We start from the raw sequence: 23,620 nt of genomic DNA, 5'->3' as shown, positions 1-23,620 counted from the left end.
GGTCTTTTAGCTAAAATATTTTACCTCCTACTATCTAAAGTGACAATGTGGATATTGCAACAAAAAGCATACTATTGTCTTTTGTCAGAAGTTAATGTTATAGTATTTTTGCAGTTATAAAAGCAGGGGCATCTCATGTGTTACAGAGAGATAAGTGGACCAATTATCGTGATAGATTCCATTTTTCAATCATATATCAGAAATAGGAATAAACTACTATTCTTTTATTACTTATATATGTCATAGAAAAATAAAATTATAGACCAACGTAAGAAGATATACTTTAGTTATTTATAAGTCTCAGAGGGTATATAAGGGAACTAGATCCAATCCGTGAAAGACTCAGTCAACACCTTGAATCATACTAGGCAGCATGGTTTAGTAGATGTTGAAGAGAGTTCTACTGATTTATTCTACAGTCTGCTCACTTTCCCTGCCTATCTCTAGCAATCAGTGACACAAACAAAAAAAAGCATTTTTTAGCAACAGAAGGTCAAACTTATTTTGAGTACTCCCTTTGATAAATGAAAAAAAAAATCACACAGTAAAGCAGGTAGAAATTATGTCTATGCTAAAACAATCCCTGTACAAATGTCTGGCTACTAACTACCTAGGGAAAAGCACCCTAAGAAGCACAAATGGAAGTGTGTAGCTCTACCAGTGAAGTTTAAAAATAAGGGCTCTAAAAGAAGAGTGGAGAAGAAATAAAAATAAAAAAAAAAAAAAAGGAGGGAGGGGAGAAGGGAGAAAGAGAAAAAGGGAGCGGGAAGAGGGAGGAGAGGGAGAGAACAGAAGGGGGTGGAGGGACAGAAGGAGATAATTAGAAAACTAGCTTAAGATAGGAAAATAAAGATATTGAAAAAGTTATCAAGATGGGAAGATCAGCTAAAAGCCAAAAGAAGGTAATACAATTTATAAGTTTCAAAATGAAGATACTCCAAAGGAAATGTAGCCTAAGACTTTGCAGCTCTCTCAACATTTTGACACTATGACTTAATGAAATAGTCCTAAACAGTGGGACAAAGAAATACAAAAAGAATCTCATGGCCCACCGGTAGGGTGATGATATCTTCTATAGCCTCCAAAAATTAATTTCTTGAAAATAAACAAAACTCCCTCTGACCCATCAAGAACAAAGATCCTTTCATTCTTTCATGAGATGGAATTTTGTGTTTTCTAACTAGCAGGAAAACTAATCCTAAGGCAAATACAAATACCGAAGCTAAAATTCAAAAATAGATGGCTCATTAAATACGAGCTCATGGACTTAACTGAAGGACTGGCTGAAGACTTAAGGGAGAAGCAGGTAGCTGGTACAATACTTCATAAGAATTTCTTAGATATTTTACTTCCCCAGGGTGCCTTGGCTTCAAACGTTAACATATTCACTACCTTAATCTGACTTTATCAAGCCAAAGTAGTCTTAAATTCTACTTTTGCCCTAATGATGATTTCAGAAAGAAGAATAAGTGAGAAACCAAAGTGGATAACCATATGTTTTGGTACAACTAAATTTGTAATTAGTTGGAAAAAAAGTATTACACTTACTCATACCACTGTTTATTGTGTTTTCGGTAAAGCAACGTATCCAAGGCAACAGCATTGACATCCAGAGCTCCTGGGGAAGGCCACTGGTTGGTGAGGTGGGCAGTTAACTCTTGTCTTGATCTTAAATCATTATTCTTTAGCACAGTCCTGTGAATATTAAGATGGTGAGTGCTTTTGTCTTCACTGTTCTGCAATGGCAGAGGAACCTAATGGTATCAATCAGGCCCCCTAAATTTATCTTTTTAAAATGGTATGCTAACAGATTGTCAACAGAGCTATAGGAAGGCTGGCTGGGGCTATTAATGTCTCTTACAACATGTGTTTTTCATTCTTTCTCTAAAGGCTACAACAAATCACTATGTGTGAAATTCAGACTTTCTATCTTTTCCACAGAGATATTACTAAAAGACTAAAGCTGATTTTACACCTTACCCAAAAAATTTTGACATCTTAGTTATAGATAATCAGGTTCCAGTTAAAATGATTCCATGTATATGATTTTCTAGCATCAACATCCACACTCTTAACTCAGTAAACAAAAAATTAAAATGAATTAAAAAATAAAACTAAATGCAGAAAAATACTAAATAAAAAAATCCATAAGGTTTCTGTAATTTTTTAAGAGAAGTGACTACCAATAAACCTTTATGAAAATAATTAAATCAATGATAACTGGACTGAACAATATAACCCACTGGAAATCTTTCATCTACAGAATGAAGCCATTGTAACAGCTGACGGTTTACTTTCGTTTTTATAGAACTGTTAACTCATTAATAACCACTTGCAAAAGAGCTAACTTTTGGCCTAAATTTAAACCTCACAAACCAATTAATCACTGTCACAAGACAGTGAAACCAGTGAATCATTGAACCATGATTCAAATGGAAAAACCCCATTTAAATGTCTCAAACAGGCTACCTATGAATATTTCTGATTTTACAGGATATCTGTGTATGTTTAAAAATATTTGCACCATCTATGTCCACAAAGAAACATTATTTGATGCAAAGACTAGATTCTATCTCAGGATGGAATACTAAAAAAGTGAAACAGGCAGAAGTCTGTGAGAAGGTATTACATTAAGATATTCTTGTAGGCTATCTGTAACAATTTCATTTCACTGGAAAAAGAATGAAAATTTTAAAAAGGACTTTTAAGGTACTTTAACATGGGTTTTTATGAAAACAGTAAAGAGTTCAGAAAAACTTCAAGACTGACAGAAAAATCACGTTAAGCAGAAATGGGTAATACTGGCCAGAGAACCTATTAAAATAAGTCACCATTATTTTGGCTTCTCTTATTAGACTTCTCTTTCACATAGTCACTCTCTCTAGGGTCTCCAGTGCATGTCACTGGAAAACTCAACTTCAATATCATCACTGGTTTACAGAAAATATTCAGAGCACAATGCAAGAAAGGCAAATGTGCATCTGTGAGGAAATGACATTGGAAAAATTCAGTTAATGTAAGTAATTGAACAACCTCCCATTTAGAATATATTCTGGAATGTGAAAAGTTTTACACTGCATAAAATGAAAAAAGGAACTAAGTTTCACAGTTTTTACATACTACTTGTCCATGGAAAATTTTTGCCTAATGACAACTTATCGTATTGTCTTTAGACTTCTGTGTTTAGAAATCCCAATTACATTGTTTCTGATGGGCAGCTGCCCAGTCCTTTGAAACGGGAGATAGAAACTGCAGTATACTGTGTCATCTGTGCTGCATCTGCTTTCCACGCTCTGTGACGAATGTGGAGACGGACAATGCTGGCTCTTGCCTTGCCACTACGAAAGGGAAGGGTTCCTGGAGAAGCCTTGTGTAAGGCCCTTTCTCTCATCACTCTAGTACACTAAGGGGCAGGCAAGTGGATTAAGGCACATTGAAAACCCCACCCCTGAATTCTGAATCTTGACTCTGTCTATTTAGATAATGCAGAGACAAAGCAGTTTATTCATTCCAGCAGTAGGCCCTGACCAAAATGTACCAGCAAAGAGACAGACCTGAAGTTCCTACGTGCTAATCCTCTGAAGTAGCTCGGCCTACCTCTCTCCAAGCCTCCTTTTCCCGTCTTTCTTTCCCTTCCTTGAGTTGTTTTTATCAATCTAATGAATTCCATTTATGCTTAAGAGTTGACTCTACTTTCTTACAAAGAATCCTATTTACTCACTGAGAACAAGGAAAACGTACCTAGAGTTAACTTCAAGACCTACACAAAAGTTATCTAAATGAGGTTAATATGAAAAATGAGGATGTTTTTCTCATTGGCCAAGCTTAAAAATAGGTTCATCTTACTCAACAATTACTGTTACTTCCTAGTGTGAAATCAGCGGCAATTTAAGGTAAAATGTGATATTCACCATTTAACTTTAATTAAAATTCTAACCAATGTTAACACTAATAAGCTAATCTAAAAATTAAATCATTCTATATGAGATAGATTCTACTTGTAACTTCTATCTATGATACAAGTCTCTCATTAACAACTGAACAGCTCTCATTAAGGTAATAATTCTACAGAAAGATATAATACAGGAAAATTATTACGAAAGTGGCAGTAACATATTTATCACAGCTAATTTTAAGAACTTTCCTGTGGTATCTACCCTTAAATTGCTAGGTAGATAATTTCTCTTTAGATTTTCAATAGGAATTATGTAAGAAGTTGGCCACAAAAATTCTAATTCAATCCCCCAAAGCTTTACTGAGGTATAATTAGCAATTAAAAACTGTATAGATCTAAAGTGTACAATGTGATGATTTGATAGACATATACAAAGTAATCACCACATTCAAGCTAATTAACATATCTAACACCTCACAGTTACCTCTTTTGTTTGATGAGAACACTTGAGATGCACCCTCTTAGAACACTTCAAGTATACAATACAGTATTAAGTACAGTCATGTTGCTCTATATTAGATCTCCATAATTTATTCATCTTGCATAACTGAAACTTTGTACTTTTTGACCAGCATCTCACTTACCCCTTTCTCCAGACCCAAACTGGTAACAACCATTCTACTCTCTGATTCTATGAGTTTGACTATTTTAGATTCCACATATAAGTGAGAAAATGTACTATTTGTTTTTCTGCATCTGGCTTATTTCACTTAGCCTAATTTCCTCAAGGTTCATCTGTGTTGTTTCAAATGGCAGGATTTCCTTTTTTAAGGTGGAATAATACTCTATTGTGTGCATGTGTGGCTATAAACACAGGGTCTTCACATATCACATTTTCTTTATCCATTTATCCATCCATCCATGAGGTTGCTTCCACCTTTTGGCTATTGTAAATAATGCTGAAGTTAACATAAGGAGTGCAGATATCTTTTTGAGATTCTGACTTCATTTCCTTTGGATAAATACCTGGAAGTGGGACTGCTTAAATGTAAGATAGTTCTATTTTTAATACTTTGAGGAAGCTCTTGTTTTCCAAAGTGGCTGTGCCAGTCTATAGTCCTATCAAAAGTGCATGAGGGTTCCCTTCTTTCCACAACCCCATCAACAGTTGTCATCTACCATCTATCTGATAATAGACTTCTAAGAAAATATTTCACTGTGACTATGATTTGCATTTCCCTGATGATTAGTGAAGTTGAGCATCTTTTCATATACGTATTGGTCATTTCTATGTCTTTTCTGGAGAAATGTCTATTTAAGTCCTTTGCCCATTTTTAAATTGAGTTAGTTTTTTGTTATTGAGTTGTATGAGTCTCATAGATTCTGAGTATTAATTCATTATCAGACAGATGTTACAAATATTTTTTTCCATTCTGTAGGTTATCATTTTACTCTATTGAATGTTTGCTGTGCAGATTCTTTTTAGTTTGATTCAATCCATTTTTCTATTTTTGCTTTTATTGCCTTTGATTTTGGTATCATAGCCAAAAATATCATTGCCCAAAGTAATGTCAAAAAGTTATTTCCCTGTTTTCTTCTAGTAGTTTTACAGTTTCAGGTCTCAAGACTTAAATCTTGAATTTATTTTGAATTGATTTTTGTAAATGGTAAAAAAGGAGTCTAATCTCATTCCTATGTATGTGGATATTCAGTTTTCCCAACACTTGTTTATCAAAGAGACTCTCCTGTTCTGATTGTGTGTTCTTGGTAAGCTTGTCAAAGTTATCAGTTGACTTGTAGATGCATGGATTTACTTGGGGGCCCACTATTCTCTTCCAATGGTCTATATGTCCGTTTCAGCGCCAGTACCACAGTTTTATTATAAATCTAAAATATATTTTGAAATAAAAAAATGTGGTGTCTTCAGCTTTGTTCTTCTTTCCAAAAACTGCTTTGGCTATATGGGGTCTAAACTATGAATTTTAGGACTGCTTTTTCTATTCTTGTAAAAAATAACATAGGGATTTTGATAGGGATTGCGTTGAATCTGTATATCACTTTAGGTCCTATGCCCATTTTAACAGTATTAATTCTTCTTCTAATCCATGAACATGGGTTATCTTTTTAAGATTTTATTTTTCTGAGAGAGAAACAGTGAAAAGAGAGAGAGAAAGAGAGCACAAGCAGTGGGGAGGGGCAGGAGAGGGACAGAAGAAGAGGGAGAAGCAGGTTCCTGGTTGAGCAGGGTGCCCAACATGAGGCTTGATCCCAGGACCCTGAGATCATGACCTGAGCTGAAGGCAGATGCTTAACCACTAGCCACCCAGGCACACCAGGATTTCTTTCTAAAAATATTTTATTTATTTTGAGAGAGAGAGAGCATGTACACAGGGGGTGGAGGGGCAGAGGGAGAGGGAGAGAATTCTAAGCAGGCTCCATGCTCAGCACAGAGCTCAACACAGGGCTCGAACTCATGATCCTGAGATCATGACCTGAGCTGAAATCAAGAGTCGGAGGCTTAACCAACTGAACTACCCAGCTGACCCAGGGTATCTTTTTGCTCATCTGTGTCTTAATTTCCTTTGTCAATGTCTTAAAATTTTGAGGGTATTAATCTTTCACCTCTTTGGTTAAATTTATTCCTAAGTATTTTATTCTTGTTTTTATTGTGAATAGGATTTTTTAAATTTCCTTTCCAGATATTATTTAATATCCAGAGATTAATACACACACACACACACATTCTGTTAATTGCTTTTTGTCTGTCTCTTGCAGTTTTGTCCCTCTCTTCCATTCTGTCTTCCTTTGTTATGTGATGATTTTTTGTAGTGATCTGTTTCCATTCTTTCTACCTTTTGTGTTTGTACTATAAGCTTATTCTCTGTGATTAGTTTGAGTCTTGAATAAAATTGCATGTGGTTATAACTTTCTATTTTAAGTTGATAACTTCAGATGCATACAAAAAAACACTCCATGTAAAGCACTTGGAGAGTGCTTTACTATTTTTTAAGTACATATGCCCAAGTTCAGTTTTAACCAAAAATTTAAATTAAACCTACAAAATATTCCCAGTCAGTATTTTCATGAAAATTGAAAAAAACATTTTTATAACTAATACCAAGTAAATGTATTAAGTAGGTCATGGAAGATACACTTAAAATGTATAAAGAATCAACAATCTAAAAGTACCTGTGATTATCATATTTTTTCATAACCATTATCAAAAGAGGAAGTCCAGAAAGTACAACTTAAATTCTCCTCTTATATTCTACTCTTCCCAATTATTGGCTTCTAGATCCTTGAAGAATCTTTGTCTTGCTTACATAAAGTTATTTTACTTGACATTTTAGTAAAAACATACCATGTGAAAGTAAAGTTTGATTCTTTTTGTGTAACTATGTTGAAATATACATCATTATTAATTTACCAATTGACCTTTTCATAAGCCCTTTGAATATAACCTCAACTATCTGACCGAGCATATCTTTGATGGATATACATAAATTCAAAATACCATGGATTTATAAACACAAAATCTCTCTATGAAACAGGGAGTCCAGCTCTCCTGAGAAATAGTTTGAAACAAAACAGTATAGCTTTCAGTTAAAGTTCAAGGAGTTGTTTTATTTTTCAAAGGAAAATACCTCAGTATTAAGCCTTCCTGGGCATGACAGAAATATTCGATGAACACAATTTATTCTGTAGTACCTAGCTAAAGCCTGAAACGTTCCTATACTTCCTATGTATTTACACTATATATAATTTGCCAAAACACATTATTTTTCTTAACTTATCTTAAGTAAGTACAATATAACACAATATGACTCTGGATTGACTACAAACACCACAACACTACTTCACTGTGAATCCTCTGTGCCTTCCCAGGAGGAAATTGTTTCTCAATGTTTTTAAAGAAAAAACAAATCTAGTAAGAATGCATTGTTGCTTACTGTCTTTTTAAAATAGCATTCCATATCCACATTGCTCATTAAATAATCTGCTAAAATCCAGTTTTGAGAATTTGTCACATGAATATGAAACATCAAGGAGTATATTTAGGTGACTTCTCAGGAAGACGGCTAGTAGGACAATCCTAGGCTCACCATGTCCCATGGATGTACCTAGATAATACCCACATCAGTATAAATTACTCAAAATATGACACAAAGACTAGAAGAACAGAATCTTTACAGCTAATTGTAGGGAAGAGGTCACATCGGAAACAGTAGGAAGGGCAAAGATGTACCAGACACTAAACTGACCCGTAAGACTGTCCATGGGAGGGAGTGACACCAAAGGCACGCAGAAGGGAAAGGGACAGATCCCACACCAGGCATCCTAGGTACAAGGAACCCACACTGGGAAGACTAATTCTCATAACATCTGGCTTTGAAAACCAGAGGAGCTTAACTTCTCGAGTTTTTACAATTAAGTAGGCCATAACACCTAGAACTTTAAAAAAATCAGTGCTTGGCTCTGCTACAGCAGGAGAGGGATAGGAAACTGAGTCCTTGCTCTTAAAAAGCCAGAATATCCACACTCAGATGCAGCATAGAAGCAGCATTTTGAAAAACACCTGGTATATATGGGAAGGAGATTTATTTACTAATTTATTTATTAGCAGAATGTGTGCTGGTGGGATCTTTAGTAGGAGACTTGTCCAAGAACAAAAAGCTGATGGGCACCATTTCCCTACCCTGTCCCCCAGCCTGGATATGCAGACACCTGCAGAACCAGTGCAAACGCTCTCCATGTAGCTTGCTAACAGCGCCTCCCACCCCTGCGCTCTCTTGTGGATTGTCCCCTCCCATGCCCCCTGAGAAGCTCCCCAAAGTGGCTCCAGCTCCCCTCCCATAGCAGACCCACTCAAACCTTACTAAAAGTGTGCCCCCCACACCCCTGCATTGTTCTGCAGATCCACATCATCCAACCTGCCCCCAGTAAGAGTCCATCCAAAGAGGCACCGCAAGTCTAGCATTGTGCAAGCAGCCCTGACGGTGGTCAACAGCACTCCAAAAGACTGCTGCCCTGATGAAAGAGAAATATACCCACACACCAGCTCTGCTGCAGTCTCAGCAGTGAGCTGGGGGCAGATACTCAGTCCAACTGCAGGCCCTGCCCACCAATGAAAAGTCTCTCAGGGGACAACAAAGAGATAGTGACCTGCAGTTTGGTGTGACCACAGCTCTGGCAAATGCCTACTCTGACCCAACTCAAGTCCAAGGCAGTCCCACACTGGCCCACTAACAACACAGGGATAAAACACTGCTTAAAATAGGCAAAAAGAGCCACTGCAGATGACTGAAGGGAAAAGCAGCTCAGCCGCAACAGTAGGGGGCATGCAACATACATAGGAGATGCCTCTGAAGCTCCAGGTTCTGGTGAACAGGGGACATTACACTGCAGGGCACTACAGGACCTTTTCTTCGTAAGGCCACTACTTTCAAGAGCAGGAGACTTACCTGATTTTCCTAACACAGACACAGATACAGAGAGTTAGACAAAATGAGGAGATAGAGGAATATGTCCCAAATGAAAAAACAGGAAAAAAATCACAGCAGAAGAGTTAAGCAATATGTCTGATAGAGAATTTAAAATAATGGTCATAAACATAATCACTGAACTTGAGAAAAGAGTGGAGAACCACAGTGAGACCCTCAACAAAGAGACAGAAAATATAAAAAGGAACCACACAGAGATGAAGAAAATAACTGAAATTAAAAATTCACTAAGAATAAAGAGTAGACCAGAAGAAGCAGAAGGATGGATCAGTAACCTGGAGGACAGTGTAATGGAAAGCAATCAAGCAGAACAGGATAAAGAAAAAAGAAAAAGAAAAAAATGAGGATAGATTAAGGGAACTCAGTGACACCATCAAGTGTAATAACATCAGCATTGTAGGGATCCCAGAAGAAGAGGAAAAAAAGGGGGCAGAAAATGTATTTGAAGAAATAACAGCTGAAAACTTCCCAAATCTGGGGGAAAACACAAATATCCAGATCCAGGAGGCAGAAATCCCCCAACAAAATCAACCCAAGGAGGTTCACACCAAGACACATAATAATTAAATGACAAAAAGTAGTGATAAAGAGAAAATCTTAAAAGCAGCAAGAGAAAGGAAAATAGTTACATACAAGGGAAACTCACTAATGCCATAAGCTGATTTTTCAGCAGAAACTTTGAAGGCCAGAAGTAGCATGATATATTCAAAGTGCTGAAAGGGAAAAATGTGCAGCTGAGAATAGTCTACCCAGCAAGGCTATCATTCAGAAAAGAAGAGATGAAGAGTTTCCCAGACAAACAAAAATTAAAGGAATTCATCACCACTTAACCAGCCTTATGAGTAATGTTACAGGAAATTCTTAGAGTAGAAAGACTATAAATAGGAGTAAGAAAAGTAGGAAGCACAAAAGCACTAAAATTAAGTATATCTACAAAAATCAGTCAAGGGATTCATGAAATAAAAGGATGTGAAGTACGAAACCATATATGTAAAAACATGGGGGGCAGGAGGTAAAAATGTAGTGCTTTTAGAATAGGTTCAAATCAAAGTGACCATCAACTTAATATAGACTACTATATGCATAAGATTTTATATATAAACCTAATGCTAACCACAAATTAAAAACTGGTAATAGGTAAAAAATATAGAGAATGGAATTCAAGTATATCACTAAAGAAAGCCACCAAACCATGAGAAGAGAGCAAGAGAAGGACCTGAGAAGAACTACAAAAACAATCATAAAGCAAGTAACAAAACGGCATTTAAGTACATACCTATCAATAATTACTTTGAAAGTAACTGGACTAAATGCTCCAATCAAAAGAAATAGGGTGACAGAATGGATTAAAAAGCAAGATCCAACTATATGTTGCCTAAAAGAGACATATTTCAAAGCTAAAGACACATGGAGATTGAAAGTAAAGGGATGGAAAAACATGCAAATGGAAGATAAACAAAAGCCGAGGTAGCAATACTTATATTGGACAAAATAGACAGGTACCCATGCTGGCTCAGTCCGTAAAGCATGAAACTCTTGATCTTGGAGTTGTGATTTCAAGCTCCATGGTGAGGACAGAGGTTACATTAACAAAAATAAATTTAAAAAATTGGACTTTAAAACAAAGACTGTAACAACAGACAAAAAAAAGACAATGCATAATCGTGGAACAATCCAACAAAAAGAGATCACAATATTAAATACTTATGCACACAACATGGGAGCATCCAAACACATAAAGCAGCTAATAAAAAACATAAAAGACATAAATGATAGTAATACAGTAACCGCTGAGAACTTTAACACCCCACTTACATCAATGGATAGATAATCCAAACAGAAAATCAACAAGGAAACAGTGGCTTTGAATGACATACTGGACCAGATGGATCTAACAGATATATTCAGAACATTCCATCCTAAAACAGCAGAATACATATTCTTTTCAAGTGCACATGGAACATTCTCCAGAATAGATCACATTTTAGGCCACAAAACAAGACTCAACAAATTAAAAAAGACTGAAGTCATACCACACATCTTTTTTGACCACAACACTATGAAACTAGAAATCATCCACAAGAAAAAATCGGAAAGAACTCAAATACATGGAAGTTAAATAACATGCTACTCAACAATGAAAGGGCCAACCCAGAAATCAAAGAGGAAATAAAAAAATACATGGAGACAAATGAAAATAAAATGGTCCAAGATCCTTGACATACAGATAAAGCTGTTCCAAGCGGGAAGTTTATAGCAATAGAGAACTACCTCAAGGAGCAAGATAAATCTCAAATGAACAACCTAAACTTATATCTAAAGGAGCTAGAAAAAGAAAAACAAACAAAACCCCAAACCAGTAGAAGGAAGGAAATAATAAAGATTATAGCAGAAATAAAAAACAATAGAACAAATCAATGAAACAAGGAGCTGGTTCTTTGAAAATATCAACAGTTGATAAGCCTATAGCCACATACATCAAAAGAGAGAGAGAGAAGACTCAAATACAAAAATCAGAAATGAAAGAGGAGAAGAAATAATCAACACCACAGAAACACAAGCAATTATAAGAAAATATTATGAAAAATTATATGCCAACAAGTTGGACAAACTAGAAGAAATCGATAAATTCCTAGAAACATATAACCTCCCAAAACTGAACCAGGACTGTGGTCCCCATCACCTATTTCACCCATCCCCCCACCCACCTCTCCTCTGGTAACCATCAGTTTGTTCTCTGTAGTTAAGAGTCTGTTTTTTGGTTTGTCTCTTCTTTTTCTTTGTTCTTTTGGCATTTTAATTTTTGTTTTAAAGATTTTATTTATTTATTTATTTATTTGACAGAGAGAGTGAGTTAGCGACAGCAGGAACACAAGCAGGGGGAGTGGGAGAGGGAGAAGCAGGCTTCCCACTGAGCAGGGAGCCCAATGCGGGGCTCGATCCCAGGACCCTGGGACCATGACCTGAGCTGAAGGCAGATGCTTAATGGCTGAGCCACCCAGGTTCCCCTTGGCATTTTAATTTTTATTAGAGACTCAGCTCAGGTAAAAATGTATAGTCCCAGTAAAAGATACTTCAATGTTTCCAGAAAACCTATTTGCTTCAAATACTTTAGTTAATATTTTATTATACTGATCTGCCTCATATGTTTTGTACCCATGTCTCCATATGTGCTTTTCTCTTTACCTAGAATAACCTTCCTCTTCTTCCTCTCGCCTGGTCACCTAAAGAGCTCCTGAAAAGCCCTATTCAAACATTAACGTCTTAGTGATGCTTTCCCTGGACCACTATTCCTGTTCTACTTCTGTGAAGTCCACATACTTTCATTACTATACATCCATATACATGTTCCTATACACGCATCACATCATTTGGATATCAGTCAACTTTGATATCCTCAAGGTTGTCTTATTCACATTTATTTTTTAATTTTTTAAAAAAGATTTATTTTTAGAGAGAGAGGCGGGGAGGGGGTCGTGCATGAATGGGAGATAGAGGGAGAGGCAGAGAGAATCCCGAGACTCCATACTGAGCATGGAGCCCCACAGAGGGGCTTGATCCCATGACCCTGAGATCATGACCCAAATCAAAACCAAGAGTCAGATGCTCAACCAACTGTGCCACCCAGGTGCTCCCTTATTCACATTTAAATTCTCAGTATCTAGCACAGTTCCTATGAGGATGTAGGTACTCAATAAGTGTTTATACATTAGAAAATATTATTTCAAAGGTTTATCTTTCTAAAATGGAAATCTGATCTGTGATACTGGCAACTCCACAGAGCTTCTTAGCATGGCATATAAAGTCTTTTCTCATCTGGCCACACATACATACATGCTTGCCCTCGAGTAACAAGGAGCCACATCCATTTCCCTGTTTGCTGGACTCTTTAATCTCTTTTTGCTTTTGTCTTCTCTGCCTGGGAGGCCCATCGTTTTCCATAGTAGTCTATCAGATGTCAAAACCACTCTAAGTAATTAGTATAAGCATCTAGTATAACCTTCTTAAACCCTTCCCCCTTCATTCTCCTTTACAATGAAATCCTTAGTTTCCCACTGTATCCCATACACACCTCTATCATAGCACTTGTGACATCTTATTGGTCTTATTGTTTCTATGTCTGTGGTCTCCATAATCACTATAAGGACAGGAACTAGAACATATTTATTTCTGTATTTTTAGCACAATGCCAAGTACCTAGGACAGAAGAGGGGCTCAATAAATGTCAACAGAATAAACAAATATTGAACTATAAATCAGCAAATTTTATCATTATCAAAATAAGCTATGGCCTACTTTTTTTCGAATCCAAAGGACAACACAGAATCTTAAAGAAAAGGAACCTTGAAAAATAATTTAATCTGCAGGGGAAGAGAGCAAACACAGAATATATTCTACTTTAAAACTATTAGATTTGTATTTCTCTGATGCCAAGTGATGTTGAGCATTTTTTCATGTATCTCTTGGCCATTTGTATGTCTTCTTTGGAGAAATGTCTGTTCATGTCTTCTGCCCATTTCTTGACTGGATTATTTGGTTTTTGGGTGTTGAGTTTGATACAGCCACTCTGAGAAATAGCTTGGAGGTTCCTCAAGAAGTTAAAAATAGAGCTATCCTAGGACCCAGCAATTGTACTACTAGGTATTTACCCCAAAGATACAAATGTAGGGATCCGAAGGGGCACCCGCACCCCAATGTTTATAGCAGCAATGTCCACAATAGCCAAACTGTGGAAAGAGCCCAGATGTCCATCGACAGATGAATGGATTAACAAGATGTGGTGTGTGTGTGTGTATATATATATATATATACACACACACAATGTGGTACACACACACACACACACACACATATAAACACACAGGAATATTACCCAGCCATCAAAAAGGATGAACTCTTACCATTTATATTGATGTCTATGGAATGAGAGGGTATTATGCTGCGTGAAATAAGTCAATTAGAGAAAGATAATTATCATATGGTTTCACTCATATGTGGAATATAAGAAACAGTGCAGAGGAGGGGCGCCTGGGTGGCTCAGTTGTTAAGCGTCTGCCTTTGGCTCAGGTCATGATCCCAGAGTCCCGGGATCAAGCCCCGCATTGGGCTCCCTGCTCAGTGGGAAGCCTCCTTCTCCCTCTCCCACTCCCCCTGCTTGTGTTCCCTCTCTCACCATGTCTCTCTCTGTCAAATAAATAAATAATATCTTTAAAAAAAAAAAAGAAACAGTGCAGAGGATCATAGGGGAAGGGAGGGAAAACTGGGAAAAAATCAGGGAGGGAGATAAACCATGAGGGACTCTTACCTATCAGAAAGAAAGTGAAGGTTGCTGGGGGGGTAGGGGGGATGGGGTAACTGAGTGATGGGCATTAAGGAAGGCACATGATGAGCACTGGGTGTTATATATAAGTGGTGAATAACTGAACTCTATATCTGAAACTAATGATGTACTGTATGTTGGCTCACTGAATTTAAATTAAAAAAAGCTGTTAGAAATTAATGCTAATGCATCTTTCTTGTTTAAAATAACAAAACATTTGGGTAGCTTTAATGTCTAGGGAAGCAATTAAATTGCCATTAAGAGCATAATAAGTATCATTGTGCTTTACTAAACATCACAACAAAATTCTAGTCTAGTGGTTCTCTACCCTGACTATATATTCAAATAACTGGGGAAGCATTTAAAAAATTCTGATACATAGTCTCATCTCGATTCTATGATGGTGGGCTCCATCCAATGTCACTTTTTAATGCTTCCTAAGTGAATCTAATAGAAATTATTTTTCTCTTGCAAAATAATAATTAAACTCCTTATCTATCTGGCTGTTCCTTCTTGGTCTCAGTGGAGGTACATTCTTCCACTTAATCCTTAAACGTTAGTGTTCCTGATTCCTTCCACTTGTATTCTCAAATTCCTAAGATTCCTTGTAAATACAGAGTACCCTGTCTTTAAAAATGAGGTTTTATGTTCTTTTCAGCCCTGAATATAACATTCATTATTTAAAAAAAAAGAGAAAAAGATAAAATTTCCACAGTTTGGTCTTTTTCCTTTCAGAGATTAGTTTCAAGACTGCTGTTACTTACAAGTTTTGCAAAAGATCTAGACTTCCATAATCTCTATTTTGATAGTAGTATTTAGTCAATTCAAAGTTATTCTTTTGTTCATTTGTTCTATCCTTTGGCTTGTGTCTCCGAACTTGAGGGTTATCCTCTCTCCCTCACTTTGCTTCTTTCTCACTTACCTCAGAGGCTATGCTGATGCCCATGAGGGTATAACTTTTGGCAGCTGGATATATAAGGGATATGACCCTTGGCACTTAGGATTTAATATCTGTGATTCCAAGTATTCCTAAGCAACCCCCAAGATGAGTGATATGAAGCAATTTTTAATTTGGTAAGGCAACACATTTGAAGCCCACTGCTATGAGTTCAGTTCTGAGAGTAACAAAATTTCTACCACCACTGCAGCAAACCTTTGTTTTGTTTTCCACTTATCACTTATTGTCAGATATGCTGTAATTCTTAGGATATACTCCAGTGCCATATGTGACATGGCATACTGAAAAAAATCTTAAACTATAATCATCGTGAAAATAAAAGATATAATACATCATGACTACAGAATGCAGAATTTTATGCTGATGGACAGAATGGCTGTGCAGAAAGCCCTGAAAGTCAAAGAAAGAGAAAGCCACCAAACGCGAATATAAAGAAGTTTCCCCTAGACAAAGATGGGAAAATCTGAACATCAAAATGAAAAATAAATGTAAGCTGATAGAAGCACACCAAATATAAGAATTTCTGCTAGAATGCAGAAACAAAATAAAGTGTTCTGCAATATCACACTCCAAATAACTGGCCTTTGGAGAAGAACAGAGTTAGGAGCTAACAATTCAAAACCTATTCAACTTTCTAACTAGAACACTAAGAAAAAGTGACAATACTAATAAAATTCCAAACCAAATTTAAAATATTGGTTAAATTCTTATTAGGTAAAGAAATATTACATTAATTTTACAACAAGTTTAACAACAACAACAAAGTAAAAGCCATCTGACAGGAAAGAGTGGAGGGAAGGGTTGAGGCTGCTGAGGTTGAGGCTTGCCATGAAGGCAAGGACAAAATCACAAAACTGGGGTGACTACAAAAAGAGCTTCTTTAAGGTGAAGTTCACCTGAACCAGAGGAATGCACGATGAAAGAGTAACACATACAGCGAGAGAATGCCACCTATTGATGTGTTGCAGTATTTACCCATATTGGTATATTTTGCATTCTGTTGGTGTTTCTTATTGAGAAACATTAACCTCCAGGAAAAATCAGCTATGACTCAAGGTGATTTCTTTGCTATGCTGACATCATCCCCTTATTTGTGAATCCTGTATGAGTTAATTCACACTATAGAAGTGATTATACAGCAAGTTCATATTCTCAATAATAAAAGAAAACAAAACAAAGAACAAAATCTTCATTTCATTGGTAACTAAGGAGGGCATCAGCATCTTCTTCTGAAAGTTAACAATATCCTATAAGGACTAATATAATATCCTGTAATAACTAATAATATCCTATAAGAACTAATATACTATAGTCCTAACTGGTAAGGGGAAGGTCTTGCGTACAGATTCCAGCCAATGTGCATGGAGGGAAAAGAATTAGGAATCATCATTTTACAAATCCTACTGAATCAACAGCTCCAGGTAATCCTCGTGCTCATTCTTGGTTCAAGCCACTAGATGAAAGGCTGATAGAAACTTTTACAAAGGAGAAATAAAGCTGTCACCACCTGAATCCACTGTTCAATGTTAGGGTTGTTAAAAGTAGGCCAACCAGGGTACTTCCCAATATGAAGTCCACAAGACCACCTACAAAACATTCTTATCAAAAAAGTTAAACTCATATTTAACCAGCCTCTTAGGACATTGGTTCTCAACGCTGACTGCACATCAGAACACCTGGGCAGCTTTTTACACTTTCCTGAGCCCCACCATTGACCGATTAAATTAATGTCTCTCAAGGTGAGGCTCAGTCAGGTATCCTTATTTTTCAAAAAATATTTTTAAAAAGCTCCCTGAGTGCTTCTAATATGCAACCAGAGTTGAAAAACCACTAATCCAGAGTTAAGAGGATACACTTTACAGGATATACAGCATAGAGCAGTGATTCTCAAACTTTAATGTGTCAGTGAAACCCCGGAGGATCTTGTTAAAGGACAGATTCCCATTCAGCAGGTGTAGGGAGGGTGCGAAGAATCTGCTCCCTGATGAGGTCAAAGCAGCCAGTCCCCTGTGAGTAGAGAGGATACAAACCAGTGCTGTCCAACAGAAATATAAGAGTGACATATATAATTTAAAATTTTCTAGTAGCCACAGTAAAAAGAATTTTAATAATGAACTTATTTAGCCCAATATGTCTAAAACATTACCATTTCAATATGTAGTCAATATAAAGTTTTTAATGAGCTATTTTAAATTCTTTATTTCATGCTGTCTGATGTGGATTTTACACTTACAGCACATCTCAGTCCACACTACTCACATTTCAAGTGCTCACCAGCCACATGCAGCTACGGGCTAATGTCTTGGACAGCACAGGTAAAGAACAAATGAAAGAAAAAGAACTAACACTGGACATTCTATAGGAAAAGTCTGCAAATAGATAATGACAGGATAAGTACAAGTGGGGAAAACTAAAGTCTTCAGAGACATAATTATATGTCATGTAAGACTTTGATTCTTAATTCAAAAATGCAACTCTAAAAAGGGTTTTTTTTTTTTAAGACAATTGGGGAAATTTATTATAGATGAGCACTTAGATGATAAAAAGAATGTCCCTAATTTTATCAGGTGTGATTATAAGATTATGTGAGAAAATGTCCACTTTCTTAGAGATGTGCAAAGAAGTATGTAGGAATGAAAAGACAGGATTTGCTTCAAAATGGTTCAGTAAAAAAAGAAAAGGAAAATGAAAAAAGATAAAGGAAATGTGACAAATGCTTGGTAACTATTCAACCTAAGTGATGGGTAATCAGGGCTTTATTATACAAATCTCTTTTTTGTGTACACTTGAAAATTCTTTAATAAAAACTTTAAAATAGCATTAGAATTTAAATGCTAATTTTATTTTTTATAAAGGTCAACTACATGTTAAAGAATGGAAATTAAACAAAACAATGGTATTTATGTATTAATACTAACGTGTGTTATTTACAAATTGTACTTTAAGGAGGCTTCCTTTCTTTATGTACTCAGTGTAAAACTTTTACAAAATAAGGATGCCAAAAGCAAGCCTCTTTTCTAGTCTGAGTCACTTCTATGTGAAAAACTGTAGTCGTCCCAACTGTTGCTAGGCCCCTTGCCCAAATATACTGACATCTGCTCTACTGAAGAATCCACCAGAAGTTTTAATCAAACATCATGACTAAAGGCAATGAAATAACATCCATATCAAATCAGTACCCTTTCTTGTTGTAATATTTAATTCCCCATTATCACTCAAGAAAACACAATACAGTGTAGTTTGACTAACTATCTGGTATCTGGCTTTTTTCTCTTCCGGATGCATCTTCTTGACTTTTCTGTGTTTATATGGATAACAGAGTGTGCGAAATATATTAACATGATGTTAACTCTTAATAATAATTGTTACCTGCCAAAAAATATACATGATCAGGAATTATCATAATTTGTCCATTATTAACTGGGCCAGGATGACATCATTGCATTCTCCTGTTAGGATCTATACCACTCAGCCTAAACCTGGTGAAGCAGGATGCTACAGAATCACTGACTTATGGTTTGCAGGCTGACAGATCACACCGTCACTACTCACCAGGAACTACACAAACATGGCTGTTGAACTATAACAATGCCCTAGTTTTAACAATGCATGATTCTTTACTTCTGTTCGCTAGATTCTACAGTTCCTTCATGAGGGAGCCTTACAGGATATGTTACTATTCCTATAGCTTTTTGCACCATAAATAGAAAAACTGCATCAAATAGCAAAAACTCCTTTTTATAAATTTTACTGGTATTAATCAAGACAAAGGTATTTAGATTCTACTCACTGTTCTGAGGCTTTGCAATTAGTGTTTTACAAAGACATCTATCTGAAGATCTAAACCTGTGGATGAGGACAAACCTTTCCTCCCGTGTAGGGTTCTCTTCAATAACAATGTGACCAAAATCGCTTCTCAGCCTTTCGGCTAAGATCAAGTGTAGTATCTGTTCTTATCAGTTTAACAATGTGACCAATGGTGTCCATCTGTCCACTTCATTAACTTATGAGCTCCTTGTGAAGACAGACTATATCTTTCTTATTCTCTGGATTCTCGGTACTCTCAAGCACAGAAGTATACATTTAAATAAATGTTTACTGAATAAAACTAAACTCAAAAATGAAAAGGTTTCCCACCATTAGCATAAATAATATGACAGTAAGTTTTTTATAAGGCCATAAACACTACATTTCATAATCTTAAGAGAGACTTTTCATGTAATGATTCAAAGTATAACTAATACCTTAAGCTTGTTTTAATTTATTTTATTGAATGAAGTTTAATATGCCAGCAAAATTGAATTAAAACTTATCTAAAATAAAATAAAGGTATGTCACAGATTTCAATAAGACTATGAAAATAAAGATCTAGAATGATGCTGTATTTCTCAATGAAATGATAGCATTATTCCTAACCAGTATTTGGAGATTTAAAATTACCTGATACTTTAAAATTCCACCAACATAAATGTAACCACTCAAATACACCTTAGTCAAAGACTAATAATCTAAAATAATCCAAATTAGTATTGTATCAGTGATCAGTGAAGAATTACAGTTAAAAATGGTACCAGTAAAGTAGTAAGTAGCCATGTATGTCTTCCTCCTAATATACACCAATCTATACTGTAATTATAAATATTAACCCAATATACACAAGCCTATATTATAAATATAAATGTTAATCCAAATGCCATTTGGAAACTAGATTTGAAAAACAAATTTTTTGAAACTTGGGTATTACACAGTCTAAACTCATTTGTTTGATCTGTAGCATTTGGGCATAATAAAGTAAAACATTTTAAATTTACCATTTATCCAAGTGTATTTAACAAGGATATTTTAAGGTTTTTATAGACCAAAAGAGAGGAATAATCTTTGAATATTTTCTTGTTCTAACTATATTATACATGATAGCATTTAATACTCATAGTAATCCATAAGGTAAGTATTATCTCCAGTTTACAGATAAGGAGACAGATGCTCCAAGACATTAATTAAGATTGAACTCATAATAATAGGCAAATACAAAACCAGTGTCTGAACATAGTCCATATTTGTAATAAAGCTTTAGAATGCTCCTCTAGTACACCACACTCCCTATACTCTATTCAAAACTATAGGATGTTCACATTTTATGAGTATTCAAAGAATTAAAGCATACTTTAACAGTTACTCAAAAATACATCTAAGCATTGAGAAATATATAAAAAGAATAAGGTAAGTGACAAAGGATTTATATCAACCAGGAAAAGATGATTAACATAATGTGAAAGCAAAGATAAACCATTTAATACTCCTCTCCTGACCTTTTCCTTTCCACATTTAAAATTTTAATCTTCTCAGGGCTACTATTGTCTTCTCAGGATTACAAAGAAAATTCCAGTACCCAGCTTTCATTGCAGGCCGTCCTAACCTAAATCTCAGTAAGAAAAGAAGGAAAAAAATGTCCACTCTCTCCCTATAGCCACATATATGCCCAGAGTACTCTGTATCTTACAGATGATTCAGTTAATGTAGTGAATTGAGAAGATTCTCAAAGGAATGTATCTTACTCTTCTGTTCAGGATCCTTGTAAGTGGTTTTTGTACAAAGAGATCTTGTAAGATACCAATTAACCTGGCTAAAAGTGTAGCCATGTTATGTGAAATTACATCTTTGACCCTAAACTCAAGAAAATAGCCTAATCCAGATTGGTGACCTTCAGTATTTATTTTTTGCTCTGGTAATATTTAGTTGAAATCTCCTTGAAGGGATTAAAAAAACTGTAAGTATCAATGATACTCTTCTATCATAGAAGTATAATAAAACCATAACTCAGATTCTTTTTTCAAACTAAAAAGTTTGAGTCTTCTCCTTTACATTATCAAAAGTACAATAAATGTGATACATTTTATTATTCAAATGAAAATATCTCTTTGATAAAATAAAAACTGATTTCACAATTATTTTTAAGTTAAAAGCATTGAGACAAATTACCAGTATCAACTGCAAAAGAAAAATTAAATTATCTTCTACTCTTTTAGCTGTAAAGAAATAACTAGAAATCTTTATTGTTTGGCTCTGGATATTTTTCTCCCTGCTTACAGAAGCAAAGAGTTATGGAAGGTATTAATTTGCCCCTCAATGAGTGATATGCCACAGGACAAACTCTAAAAAATAAGAGTATGGGAACATAATTCTTTTCATCGAGATACAAGATCCTAGAAAACACTGAAATTTTATGTTAGTTAATAAAAGCTTTTTATTTAAAAAATCATATATGCAAACAATGAATCATGGGAACACTACATCAAAAACTAATGACTACTGTATGGTGACTAATGTAACATAACATAATAAAAAAAATCATCTTTCATGTTTACTAGGTCTCAAAGGATCTCCCTGGAAATTACATGTTAATTACAAAAGGAACCACAGTAACTATATCGAAAGAAAAACATCTTAACCAAATGATTAAAATTAGTATCAGTAATAAAAGGCCAACAAACTCCACGGACCTCTGAATATGATATTCCCAATACTTACAGACACACCACTTCTATTCCAACCACAAATGGATAAACTCATTCTAATCATGAGGAAAAGCAAACCAACTCAAACTGAGGGACATTCTATAAAACTACTACCTTGTATTCTTCAGAAATATCAATTTCATATGAGACAAAGACTGAGAAACTGTTAAAGGTGACTGAAGAAACGAGACTAAAGAAATGAATAACCAAATGCAAAACATGATTCTGAACTGGATCCTGTACCAGAAAAAACAAAGCTGCAATAAGAGACATTATCTGGACAACTGATGAAATTGGAATGAATTATGGATAAGGTGAAAGTATTACATTGATTTGAATTTCTGAAGTTGATAGATGATCTGTGGTTATATAAGAGAATATCTTTGGTCTCAGGAAAGACAAAACTGAAATATTATGGGGTAAAGAGTGGTGATGTATGCAAGAGGGAGAGAATCATGAGTAAATGTGGAAAAGTGTTGAAATTTGGTAAATCTAAGAAACAGCCTATCAGAAATCTTTGTACTATCTTGCAACTTCTCTGAAATCTTGAAATTATTTCAAAATAAAAACTTTTAAAATCATCCTTTAAGATTAAATAAATATTAATGTGAGAAGATTTTCACCATAAACAATTAATTGATAAAATCAAGTCTGATGAAATGGTATGATTAGTACAGGTGCTTTGAATAGTCACAAATTAAGGAGATTATACCAGAGTGTAGATTAATACACACCTTTCTTCAGCAAAACAAAAACAAAACAAAAAACAAAAAAACTACTGCTATGGAAAAAAGCTATACTAAAGTGTGCTTAGTGATACACATGTGGGGACAAACACTGCACCATCATTGTACTGTGAGTGGTACTGGTCTTACATCCCATCTTTTGAATCAATCAATTAGTCAATCAATGACTAAATAAATACTTCTAAAATTATGTATATGCATTTGAGAGAATACACATCAAGTCATAGCAGTTAACTCTGGGTAGCACACACTTGAAGACAGTTTTTATTTTCTTCCTGTATTTTGTAATATTTCTGCCATGAGTATGGATTACTCATTATCATTACTATAATGATAAAAGGAAGAGTATACTTTTTAAAAAGAGTAAGTGAAAAGAAACTTAATAGCAGGCAGTCAGATTTCTCAGAATTTGAATCCTATGTCAAAACATGACATTTTCTTATGTTTATATACGGCCAATATTTTCCCAAAAGGATCTCACTTACAGCTGATCTTGAAGCTCCACAATTATATATTCTAATTGTTCCTTTTCCAATTTATGGGCCAGATCAGAATCTTCAATCCTCTGAAGTAGTATTTTATTCTGGGAGACAGATTCAGACAGCTGGTTCTCTCGAAGTCGTAAGAGTTCTTCAAGATAACCCTGAAAATACAGTACCAACAAGATAAAGCTACTGCAGAATTC

The 23,620-nt window shown here is 35.3% G+C and overlaps 1 protein-coding gene and 1 pseudogene across 5 annotated transcripts in view; one reads left to right on the top strand and one right to left on the bottom strand.

The window, feature by feature from the left end:
- The window catches only part of RUNDC3B (RUN domain containing 3B), a 125,255-nt gene that overhangs the window by 15,555 nt on the left and 86,080 nt on the right, over positions 1-23,620 (bottom strand). For 3 of the 5 annotated variants that reach the window (XM_027573087.1, XM_027573083.2, XM_027573084.1), the window contains 2 exons: positions 23,421-23,578; positions 1,549-1,695 (listed from right to left, as the gene is read on the bottom strand). In XM_027573087.1, the coding sequence (XP_027428888.1) occupies positions 1,549-1,695; positions 23,421-23,578 (305 nt within the window). The remainder of the gene's footprint in view (positions 1-1,548; positions 1,696-23,420; positions 23,579-23,620) is intronic. The other 2 variants (XM_027573085.1, XM_027573086.1) reach the window with 1 other exon arrangement.
- On the top strand, positions 19,583-19,690 carry LOC113912110 (annotated as a pseudogene).

Source organism: Zalophus californianus, chromosome 12 (assembly GCF_009762305.2).
Source record: "Zalophus californianus isolate mZalCal1 chromosome 12, mZalCal1.pri.v2, whole genome shotgun sequence".
Taxonomy (NCBI): domain Eukaryota; kingdom Metazoa; phylum Chordata; class Mammalia; order Carnivora; family Otariidae; genus Zalophus; species Zalophus californianus.
This window is presented reverse-complemented; position numbering and strand designations above follow the sequence as displayed.